This window comes from Pseudonaja textilis, chromosome 8, assembly GCF_049901715.1.
Source record: "Pseudonaja textilis isolate UNSWEBS1 chromosome 8, rPseTex1.2, whole genome shotgun sequence".
Lineage (NCBI taxonomy): Eukaryota > Metazoa > Chordata > Lepidosauria > Squamata > Elapidae > Pseudonaja > Pseudonaja textilis.
In genome coordinates, this window is record NC_141997.1 from 42,207,936 (window position 1) to 42,220,514 (window position 12,579).

At 37.3% G+C, this 12,579-nt stretch overlaps 1 protein-coding gene across 3 annotated transcripts in view; it reads left to right on the top strand.

Annotated features, from left to right (window-relative positions):
• DACH1 (dachshund family transcription factor 1) overlaps nt 1-10,570 on the top strand; it is a 351,590-nt gene extending 341,020 nt beyond the window's left edge. For 2 of the 3 annotated variants that reach the window (XM_026705323.2, XM_087938024.1), the window contains one exon: nt 8,270-8,959. In XM_026705323.2, the coding sequence (XP_026561108.1) occupies nt 8,270-8,307 (38 nt within the window). In that variant the 3' untranslated portion in view covers nt 8,308-8,959. Of the gene's footprint in view, nt 1-8,269 lie in introns of all 3 variants that reach the window. The other variant, XM_087938023.1, reaches the window with a different exon arrangement.
• The last annotated feature ends 2,009 nt before the right edge of the window (nt 10,571-12,579 follow it).

Sequence of the window (12,579 nt, forward strand, 5' to 3'; positions counted from 1 at the left end):
CAAGTCTTCCATCTTCCCGAGTTTGCCTATTGTGTTTGCAGAGGGAAAACATGCTGATAGAATGGCAATATATCAATGGAATCTTTTTGCTTACTGGAAAAAAAAAAACAATGTTTCAGCTAATATTTATAAAAGAGACATTTTTCCTATTATGTTCTTACTTTTGAAGAGCTTTGAAAAACAGTCTGGAGTAATTGCTAGCATATGTTAAAGTAGAAACTTGCATTCAAAACAAAATATGCCCAAATACTGAAAATGTATATAATTATATACTTAAAATTAAGACAGTTATTTTACTTTTTTGTTTGCTGTTTTGACAGATTTCCTTTATGACGAACTGCAAACAAAACAAGTTAACAAAATCACAGGAAAAAATTGACTTGAGAGAAATGTATTTGTTGCTATATCGCTTTGCAGTAATGTAAAATGCAGCGAAGGCTTTGAGGTATTCAGGCTTAGTTTGAATACCACAAAACATAGATTACCATTAATTTATTCTTTCCCCTTTTCTGGTGTATCCTTTCATCTGTAGATCAGGCAATGCTTTCATTACAGACTCTATGGTACAAGTAGTAAAATAAAGATGCTGATTGAAGCAAAATGAAATTGCTAAACTTTTTCATGGAACACCGCAAGAATAGTATGCATTTATTTAGGATTTCCAAATGTATATTACAAAATAGCAGACAGTATTAGGAAAACGATTTCCTGAGTGTTGTTTTTTTCATGAGGTGATTAAGCCAGCCCTTCTCCTTTCCTAACCCTAATGATTGTTCTTGGACATTTTTCTACCAGTGGTGGGATTCAATTTTTTTTACTACTGGTTCTGTGGGCATGGCTTGGTGGGCGTGGTGTGGTTTGGTGGGCGTGGCTTGGTGGGTGTGGCAGGGGAAGGATACTGCAAAATCTCCATTCCCTGCCCACGCCACTAACCTGCTTTCCAGCTCCGTTCTCTTGTGCAGGGCAACAAAAGAAGACCCAGCTGATCATCTGGGACTCGGGAGGCAGAGAATAGATGGGGGCGGGGCCAGTCAGAGGTGGTATTTGCCGGTTCTCCGAATTACTCAAAATTTCCACTACCAGTTCTCCAGAACTGGTCAGAACCTGCTGAATATCACCTCTGTTTTCTACTCTGTCAAAAGAATGTGTTCATTCCTTTGATCGATCAACTCTTTTGACCTTCTTCAACATTCAAGAGTAAAATCATGAACAGTTCATAAAAAGGGAGGTAATTTCCATCCAACTCTTAGCACAACAATACCGTGAAAATGTGAGGCAGGTCACTGAGTCCCATCTGCCTTAGGGAAAAGAAATTCCTTCTTCAGAAAATATTTTGTTCCCTCTGATGGCCTAATTGTCGTTATCATTATCATCCATCACCCTCTTCATCAGAGAGTTTGCTTACGTACAAACACCCATGACTACACAAATGCAAAATCGTTTTAAACAGGGATTGTGAGCCCTGAATCCATTTTTTTTAAGCTAGAGCCATTTTGGGAGCATCTTCAGGGCTACCACAGGCTGGCCGGTTGGAGCTGTGGGAAAGGGAGAGGGGAGATAGAGATAGCCGAGAGATGTGTAGCCAAAACAACATTCTTTCCCATGGGAGCCAAGGATGTTATCCAAGGATATCGGAAAGGCATAAAACACAGCCAGCTGGGATGGTGGCTGTGACCTGGTTGGACCACGTGATGGATATGTGACCTGGGTGATTTGGGTGGGGGAAACCTCAGGTCCCTCAGAGTCAGGTTTTCCCCAGATGTGCCAATATTATGTGCCAAATAAAATCTAAGCTTTGAGGAATATGCCTGCCTTGGAGTTTTGATTCCATTGGGTGTGTTTGCTAGAACCCTGGCAGGGATGTTTTGGAAAGTTCTCTTCCAATTCAATGGAGGGAGGAATTTCTCCCTTTCATCACAGGCTTCCTTGAGTCTTGAGAAGCAGTAAACTTGTCCCGTTTATTAGGAGAAACTTGGTGTGTCTCAAACTGAAAGCAATAGCCCTAACCCCAACTCATTTCTCTGCTTGCAGCTGAATTCTTTGTCTGCCTCCCCCCATTACACAGCAGACATATTTTTTCTAGACTTGCAGATGTAATAAATAAATGGAAAGCTGTGTAATGACATAAGTTAATTCCAGTCGTGTTATAAATTCTGATGATGGACATGGAAAGCCCTTCAGATAGTAACCATAGTCACCACCTTCATTTGCTGTGTTCCATTGTACCACAGTAATAGGCAGAGACACACTTGATCTTAATTGGGTGATATTTATGTATGATGCTCTGTTCTATATACATGTTTATAGTTGTTGTTTTTGAAGCTGCAAGAGGTATCTTAAAGCATCGTTGCTCACATTGATTAATATCCTTTTGTAATGCACAATCACTTGGGGTGATTGGAGATTTTTGGGCTGAACAAATTGGGGGGGGAGGGATCCTGAATCCCTAAATAATTATCACTTGGAAAAACTAGTATTAGGTGTGACACAATGATCTCAGAAGAAAGACTTACTCTCTCTCATCTATCTATCTATCTATCTATCTATCTATCTATCTATCTATCTATCTATCTATCCATCTATCTCTATCTATCATCTGTCTATCATCTGTCATTTATCATCTATCACATATGGTATCCATCATTAATTTTCTGTTTGATTTCAATTGGGCTTAAATATTACTCTATTCCTCCCCCATCTCTGGACTGAGTCCTATGCATTTATTCAGTAAACCCCAGGCAAATATTTTCTTAGCTGGGACCAATAACAACTGCAGTTTGAATCTGGACTGCACCTCAAGTGACTTATCAATCTTAGTGTGATCTTTTATTCCCAGGCATTTAATGCTTGGAGGAGTTCTTTGCATTAAGTTTTCTCCAGAAGCAAAAAAAAGTCTCACTGTGGATTCCTCAGGTTCTAAAATACTATTCTTTATTGAAATATTTACAAGCAGGTAAGAATAGAGTAGAGTAGAGTAGAGTAGAACAGAACATGTGTGCCCATGGGATGGGATGTATACATAGATAGATTTCACATAGGGCGTTCCTGTAAGTTGTGGATAGGTATACTTCTAGAGTTAAAATGCTGGAAAAAAGACTCGGCAGCTGATAAGATGACTTTCATTTAGAAATTACTTTCCTGTTATAATCTCGTCCATTTTAATAATTTTAAACATGCTTCAGCTTTATCTTGAACTATCACCTATTGATAAGAACTTAATTTTTTCAATACATCAGCATTGTTTTGGATCTGCAGTAAACGAGCATTCCTTTAAATGCATCTTTAATGAGATCTATGGAGGGGAGGCAGAAATTGGTTCTAACCTTAATTAGTTACCCCCATTGTAGTATTTTCGTAAGGGCTTACCAAAGAGTTTGAGTTTGTATTCCAACTGTTGCAAGATGTTCCTTTTATTTGGATTTCCTGATTTTTTTTTTTTTGTCAAAAAAAAAAATTGCATGAATCATTTTCCATTTGTTTGCCTTTGTCTCATTTCATTGTTCTGGTTCCTTTTCCTTCAATTATTAAAATGCTGCGTTGAATGGGAGGTTAGGATTACATGGCGATTCACATTCACCCTGCCTTATTAAAACAAATAAACCCAGCAGTTCTATAAGCTAAAAACTCTTGAGCTCTGGATCACAGATGCTTTTATCAACATCGGGATATAAGGGGTTGTGTGCTTAGGAGCTTTCTTGTACAGCTGTTAAATGAAAGATGGCAAATAGCATTAGATGCCTGCAAAAAAAATAAAACAAAATCAGAAGAAACAAAATAGCTGCTACTTTCAATAACCTTCCCAACTGAGAGGAAATGCCTTCCTTCAACTTAAAAATTGATTAGCAATAGCACTTAGACTTATATACCACTGATATATCACAGTGCTTCACAGCCCTCTCTAAGTAGTTTACAGCCAGCATATTGCCCCCAACAATCTGGGTCCTCATTAGGAATGAAAGAGTGCCATCCAAATGTCCTGTGATGCCCATCAAAATAACTTCTAGAAGGATTGGGGCCAATAACAACTGCAGTTTGTGTTTTCTTGCAGACCTTTCATTCACCGAACTAGGTAACATCATAAGGGCTAGCAGTGACATTGTCAGAATGGCAGCCTTTGCAGCTCCATCCTTTTGACTCATGAGACTGCAACCACTATCTTCAGTTTGTTCCTGATGCTTCCTCTGCTTCCGTTTATGACAAACATTTGACCGAGGCCAATATCTTGGCTGCATTGAATGTGTAATAATGCAGAAATACAATACTTATGCTAGAAAATCAGCTTGAAAGTGTATTTTAGACCTATTCGTTCATTTGGCATGTAGGTCTTAGTAGTTTGAAATTTTTAAAAAAAACACAAAATAAGAGGTTAATGTCTATGGAGATTCTCAATCATCCAGGTCATCTCACTTCTTCAGCTCACTGCAGAGCTGAAGAAGCTTCTTGGATGAAAAGTGAAACATCTTCAAGGAAATACCAGAAAGTCCAGTTGCCTCTTGAAAAAGCACCTTTGGGACAAAATAGGACCTTATTCTTTAAACCCTTGCCTTCCTCTCCACCCTCAAATGCTATTGATAAAGCTCAGAACTCAGTTGTGAGAAAATGCGGGGAAGTTAATATGGTAGACAAATTTTAAAGCAGGGATGGTCAATTGATTTTCTCAAGATCCACGTGAAAAACTAAAATCTTGTGGAGGGCCAAACCAACAGGGCTGCATGAACACGTGTAATTTTTTGTTTTTTTTAAATAGCAACTGCCTTCAGAATAAAAGCAATTCACATGGGCTGGGCAAGGACATATAAAGGGCCAGATATGGTCCATAGGCTGTAAAATGCCCAGGTCTGTTTTTAGACTTTTCAGTTTGATGGCATGCTTCTGTGAATCAGGGATCAAGAAAAACAAATCAAGAAAAAAAAAGAATATTCAGGAATAAGGGCAAGTGTAATACAGCTTTCTTTTATTTTCTATATGCATCCTCCCTTCTTTGCTCTCTGAAGAAGCAGGGATGACTCCAGCTGCAAAGAACTTTGCTGCTTTTTGTGAGGAAAAATCCTCTCTGGTCGGTGGTGTTCTCGAAGTAGACTCTGGAGTAGATAGAGTCATCACATTAACACAATGCCATCAGAGCTGGGGGTTTATAAAATTAGACTTTCAGAGGAAAGAATTCTATCCCAAGTGTTTGAGGCAAAGAACTATTTTTGGGATGGGAAGCACCTGTTTCCCTGCAGGCTTTTTACTCACTCTGGTGTTGTAGGACAGATGTGATCTGCAATCAAAAAGTTATTTTGGTATATTTAGCATTTATCTTTCCAGGAACACATCAAGTGCCCTTCTCTTAAAGTCTCCAAAATTATTTATATTTTAGTCCACTGTGTGAATGTTTAGTGGCTTTTCTTCATTGAACTCATTCGATTTAAATGCCCACTGACCCCCAATCAACTCTTTTTACTGCTAAAAGAAACTGGGATGAAATTGGAAGCCATGTGATTTATACATGAGTTTTGATGTGGGTTTTGGGAATGTGTTGGGTGAACAGATTTCAAGTTTTTCCTCATTATAAAAGCATCACAACCTTCAGTCAGAGCTGAAGAAGCTTCTTGGGTGAGAAGTGAAATATCTTCAAGGAAAAACAAAGTCCAGTTCCTTCTTGAAAAAGCACCTTTGGGACTACCATAGTAGTTGCAACCTTAAGTTCTGTTGCTGTAGTTTGAATTGTCCTCTTATTCAAACTAATATTTTCAGCATTTTTAATTGGTTTTCTCAAAGATCCTACTTTTTTTTTTAATTCACAAAGATTTTTTTTTCAGGGTTAAAGGGAAAAAAAGATAAAAATTGTAAATGCATCAGGCACCAAAGTTAAGTACAGGAGAAACATTTTATTAAAATGCAGAGAGCCAGTGTCAGATGGCGCTCCATTCAAAATCCAAGAAAGAAACACTTAAACTCCATTAATTAGAAAACAAGGTATCTTTTACTGGAAATCAAGTGGTAGCATCAAAGGAATTCTGAATCTGAGGAATTGCATGCGAAAACCACATATACAAAGTGATGGCAAGGTTCCCACCCACAAGAGTTCAAACTGTCCATCCAATTAGAGTTGTGCATAATGTCATGTGGGACATCTTCAGATAGTGATGCAGGCATTTGTCCTCTGACGTTGGCCTTTTTTGATAAAGAGTTGCGCCTGCGCATAGCACAGCAAAGAAGCATAAGCAAGAAACTTTCCCCCCAACTTATACAGTTTATTCTCAAAACTTCCAGCCTATTTCCCACACCCTCAAAGTCCAATTATTTCACCCCTTCTCCCCCCATTACTATAGCCAAAAGATGTAAAGCAAAGGTAAGAAATATCGAAGGCTGACAGCCAGTATGCTTAAAATAATCTGATATTCAAGAAAAGCGAGTCCTCGGCTTACAATAGTTTGTCTAGTGACTATTTGAAGTTACAGTGGAACTTTTTCACAATTACAACCACTGCAGCATCTCCATGATGATGTGTAAAAAAATTGAGACACTTGGTCACTGATTCATATTTATGATGGTTGCAGTGTCCTGGAATCCTGGGATCCCATTTTGTGATCTTCTGACAAGCCAAGTCATTGAGGAACCCAGATTCACTAAATGACCATGTTAGTATGTAGCGGAGTTTCTTAATATAAATTATGATAAAGATTAATGGGTTCACAGAAGCATATACTACTCCCCGCAGCAAAGAGAAGGAGAGATGGTCAAAATGGATTCTTTTTATCCAAAGAAGAGAATATATCTAACCTTGTTTCTATTCTGAACTTGCTTCTGGAATTTATGCTTGCAATGAAAAAAAAAATTGTGAAACTTTGATTTTTGTTTTTTGTTAACTAGATAGACTTATTGTTATAGAAATGGCTTGTACATACTCTTGTGTAAAAGCAAAAAGTTACGGTTGTAACGTTGTTATCTTCTATTGTGCTAAAGCACAGGTCTTCAAACTTGACAGCTTTAAGACTTGTGGACTTCAACTCCCAGAATTCCTCCTTCAGTCATGTTAGCTCAGAAATTCTGGGTGATGAAGTCCACAAGTCTTATACTTGCCACAGGCTAAAGAGAGTTGAAAATTGGTGTCTTTTTCTTTCCTTTTTCCCTTTTACACCAGGGTATCAAACTCTATTTCATTGAGGGCCACATCAAGATTGTGTTTGACCTCAGGCAGCCAGGGTGGGTGTGGCCAGGATGGGTGTGGCCACCTCAACATCACTCATGTGGGGGGCGCCTGTGGTGGCCTGAAACTCCGTTTCCTTCAGGTGGCTCCTGAGCTCCATTTTCGGCTGCAACAGCCTTCCACAACTGCCAGCGAAAATAGAGCTCCATTTTGACAGCGGAGGGACCAGCCCGCATTGCCCGTGCCAGTGAAAATGGAGCTCTGTTTTCATTGGCAGAGGCACCATGGGCCTGTCCCTCACTGTTTCTGGATCCATGGGCCAGATCTAAGCACCCTATGGCACGGATCCGGCCCACAGACCTTGAGTTTGACACCCCTGCTTTACACTATATTTTTACACTATATTTCTTTTCTTTCCTTCCCACTCTTCTTAGATTTCCACCACTCTTTAATTTTTTCTTAGCATTTTATATTTTGAAAAACTAATTTTAAAAAACCATATATCAACAACTGCATTAGTAACATAATGGCTGCAATGATTCCCTTAACAAATATGGCAACAAAGGGTGAAACTCACTTAGCAACAAAAATTTGGGCTCAGTTGTGGTCATAATTTGAGGACTACCAGTACAAAGAAGAATCATTCTACCAAAGATGAGGTTTCCCTGACTTTTTCCGGTCATTAACTGAACACCGTGGTCATTTAAGTGCATCAATTTTTCCCCAACGGACAGTACTAGAAGTAAACACTAGAAACTGACCAAAAAAAATGGTCATGTGGCTTGAGATTCTGCAAAAGGTTGTAAGTACGAATTGGTTACCAAGTAGTATAAGTGTGTTCACATGACCACTGTAGAATGCGGCCATTGTAAATCTTCTAAATCTTCTAAATCAGGTCGCAAGTAGTTCTGGGAAGCCCTGTGGTAACATCTAATGGTCCCTAAGTGACTGCCCATTAAGTGAGGACTTCTTGTACAGAGTAGCCTTCCATCCAGGGAAGTTAAAGTTCAAATAATTAAAGTAATGTGAAGATTCTTAATAAATAAGAAATGCATCTTCTCTCAAGATGAAATAGACTATGGGAATGTTATTGTGAGAAAGAGTTTGCTAATGTCTTTCTTGTGCCTGTTTCAGATGGAAGACTTTATCTGAAAACTACTGTTATGTACTGAGTTTGTCCAGTCGGAACAATGTGTGTTACCAGTCCGGAGGACTCTGCAGTAAAACATCCAGTGTTTCAGAAATTCTGCAAAAAAAAGTGGAAGGTGCTTTGCAGAAAACTTTTATCACTTCACATAGCCATGTGCGGAGATTTTAAGCATTTGATGGGAGCATCCTCATTGCATTGTCCAAGCTCCATCCTGTGTTACAGAAGATATTTCTACGAATTTGTGTAGCATTCTAGTAGCTACCAGGAAATCTGTACTGAGACTCCAGAGCAGAACTATATATTCCCATTTCAATGGAATAAGAACTATATTCTCTTCTGAATCTTTTAGGCACATCAAGGAAATCTTCCACTTTTCATCTTAAGCACTCTTATGCCAAACCAGCAAGATGTTAGAGAAGAATGAATATTCCTCAAATGGGCATCAGAATATTCCTAAACAAAAAACACACACACAAAAAAAACTGAGGTTAAGAATACACAAACAACATGTTATATACCATTTTCTTTTTTTCAAATTCTGGGAAATGGATTTTTTTTTTCACACAGCCTCTTCAAGAGAGCAAGGTGTACCTTATAGAACTTAAACCAGTTTTATCTCAACAAAAGAAGTACAGAGGTTAAACAGCATCACATGTACGATTTGCATTAATCGGAAGAAGAAGAAAAGAAGAAGAAGAAGAAGAAGAAGAAGAAGAAGAAGAAGAAGAAGAAGAAGAAGAAGAAGAAGAAGAAGAAGAAGAAGAAGAAGAAGAAGAAGAAGAAGAAGAAGAAGAAGAAGAAGAAGAAGAAGAAGAAGAAGGATGCTTATAATTTCTCACGCTAAACTGTCAGTATAAGAGGGATGACAAGTTGTTCCTCATTTCTGAAACTGTTCAGGTGTACAGTATATAACCACAAAAACCACTCACAGAAAATATTATGTATGCAGTAGTATACTAGATTTTAGGAAAACAACAATTTTAGAGAATATGTTTTGTCACCCTGTTGGTCCAAACACCATCTTTCTAATTTTAAACGCATGCAGGCATGTAAATATTTGTCTTGAAGTCACAGTGTTAATGAAGGGAATCTTAATTGTCTGGGAGGGATGACCACCTTTGTATGTATATGCTGAAAAAAGGGCACTTTTCAGAGTGGATTGTGGCCCCAAATCAAGTCAACTCCCCAGAAATATTTTTCTATATTAATGTCATATTACTTCAACCTTGCCGGGGGAGAAAAAAAATTGTCCCCAAGGTTGTAAAGACATTTGATGTATCAGTCCAATACCACGTAGAGCTAAGTGATGATCTTCAGTCTTTTGTCTTTCCAACCCACCACTGTAGACGGTTCTGTGTTATTTTTATTGTCTTTATAAAAACATTCTCCTGTTTTTTCACTTTGTGCTCATAACTGGAAGCGAGTTGAAACTGAGTGTTTTGTACATGTTCAATTTTCTTCTTGGGCTCGGCCAGCTTCTCCACATTACCCCTTTAAAGACCACTGAGAAGGATGTCCAGGCTTTTCTGGATCTCTAAGTTTAGAAAACACCTTTTTATGAAATTCATAATTGAGAACGTTAAGCATCGATTCGTTTGGATGACCTTACGGTATGTCAAAATTTAGAATCTGTTGGTAAGGCAAATTTTCAACCTACATTTTTGTTTGTTTTGGCATGCATCAAGACCACACCTTCATTTTACATCTTAAAAACTATCATTGAAAACACAAAATAAAGCCTTTGTTCCTTTTAAATCGTAACTAGTTAAGAAAATCTGAAATCATATTTTCTTTTGAAAGAAAGTTGTGCAGTCTTTAAAGGGTTAACAATTATCAATTTATGGACTTTTGTGGCAAATGGCTAGTTCTATACCAGAGGATTTTGGTTATTCACTTCACTGACAAAACAGTGGTTCCAGTATCTCTCATTCCTCTCATCCTGGCAAAAAAACAAAAAAACAAAACCCACCCGTGAGTCGGTGTGATCATTTTTACAGTGTATTCTTTCGAGATGCCATGGGTATTAATCATTGTTTGCTTTGGTACATAAGTCAATGGAAATGCTAAATGAAGAGAAGACGTATATCTTGTTAAACCACATGTAAATATTACAGTTCATGAAATGCTACCGTAAAAGTTGAATTTGGGTTCCTTCTGCCTTTAGTTACCCAAGACTTTTCTTCTTTATTTTTCCTTTTGCCTAGAATATGAAGAAATGTTGTGTTCATGTTATTGTTTAAATGCTTTTTGTATTCTTAAAGATATTAAATGTTCTAGTTGTTCTATATTATAATCACCTTTTCTGCGTTCTATGCAACCCTTTGGAACAGAACATTCTCATCTTCATGTAGGACCTATGAAAATTGTCTATTTTTATCTATATATTTAAAGTTTTCTAAAAATGAGAAAAAAAGTTATTATGAATTTTGTTGTACAAAATCTGTACAAAAAAAAATCTGTTTTTACATCATATTGCAAGAATTGGATAATTTTTCTATCGTAGTCTAGTTAATCTGAGCCTGGTTTCATGTTCAGAACCACGTTTCCTTCTATTGTATTTTCCTCTCTTTTTTTTTTCTCCTCCTCCTTTTCAACAATCTGCTAATAAAACTGTCTGAAATTTGCCTGTGACTTTATTTACAGTTCATATTTATTAAATTTGGTGAGATGTGTAACGTTGGAGGGATATTTGCTTTCTAATGGGAGGCATCTTAAAACAACATAAGTCAGCTGTTTGTAATACGAGCAGAACAAAGCTGAAATGATTTCATTTAACATGCAACCGCTTTCTAGCTCTCTAATATGAATTACTGTGGTGAAGAAAGGAAGAAGAAAAAAACATCATAAAAGCACATTCTGTGGTTATTGTTTAACAAGCAGATTTTCTATATTTTGTTTCTTGCCAGCTAAGCAAACTGGCCCATCTGCATGATTTATTTATGTTCATTTCTTGGTTTATGAAGCTGTTATTTGTACCTTTTCCCCCTTTATATTGTGATATTCCCAGGATTCTTATTTTACAAAGCTTTGTGCTGAATAATGTAAAGTGAACACACTGATGGAAGAAAACATGCTATTTCCATAACTACAACAGTTTGGAGACTTCTTGCTGTAAAGTCACTTCCTGCCTTCTCACTTCCAGCAAGATGTTTAGAAATTTTTAACATCTTACTGCATAGCCTCACTGCTCCTGAATTTTAATTTCAGGATCAAAATACAGGCTCGGTGAATTAGATGAATCTTGTTCAGAATATATATATTTATATACATACATATATAAGTTTTCGCGGGTATTTATATGTATGGTATTCAGCTTTGCTCAGGTATTTTCCCACGTCATTATAGTTGTGCTTTTAAAGTTGTAGCAACGTTTTGGCAGAATCTCATCTGCCATCATCAGGCTTCAAAGCCTGATGATGGCAGATGAGATTCTGCCAAAACGTTCATACAGAAGCCTGATGATGGCAGATGAGATTCTGCCAAAACGTTGCTACAACTTTAAAAGTACAACTATAATGGCGATGGGAAAATACCTGAACAAAGCTGAATACCATATATAAGATAGATAGATAGATAGATAGATAGATAGATAGATAGATAGATAGATAGATAGATAGAGATAGATAGATAGATAGATAGATAGATAGATAGATAGACAGATATTGTTTGATTCACTTTCAAAGAATAGGGTTTTTTTAAAAAAAGAAAATAAATCAGTAAAACGTGGTTGCACCAATTCTCTGACAAACACATTTATGACAGTGTTCACTTTCGCACCTATAATTGATGGCTTATCGGCTTATAGCATTCATATAAACAGGTAACTAAAATAGTAGACTGGTTTCCTGGTATTCAGGGTTAATTGGTTCTAGGAGGCACCATGAATAATAAAAATGATAAGTACCAAACAAATATTTCCCATAAGGAATAATGTAGTGAGCCATAAGGTAGCCAACACCAACAAGTTCTAGCGTATGCATTGAGTACCAAACAAACTTTGAGTACCGAGACAAATTTTTCACATCAAAATCCATTGAGTACCAAATTCAGTGAGTTCAAAGTTGAATATTAAGGTATCACTGTATAATAATAGCACTTAGACTTATATACTGCTTCACAGTGCTTTTACACCCCTCTTTAAGAGGTTTACAGAATCAGCATATTATCCCCAACAATCTGGGTCCTCATTTTACTGATCTTGGAAGGATGGAAGTCTGAGTCAAACTTAAGCCTGGTGAGATTTGAACTGCCAAATTGTAGGCAGCCAGCAGTCAGCAGAAGTAGCCTGCAGTAC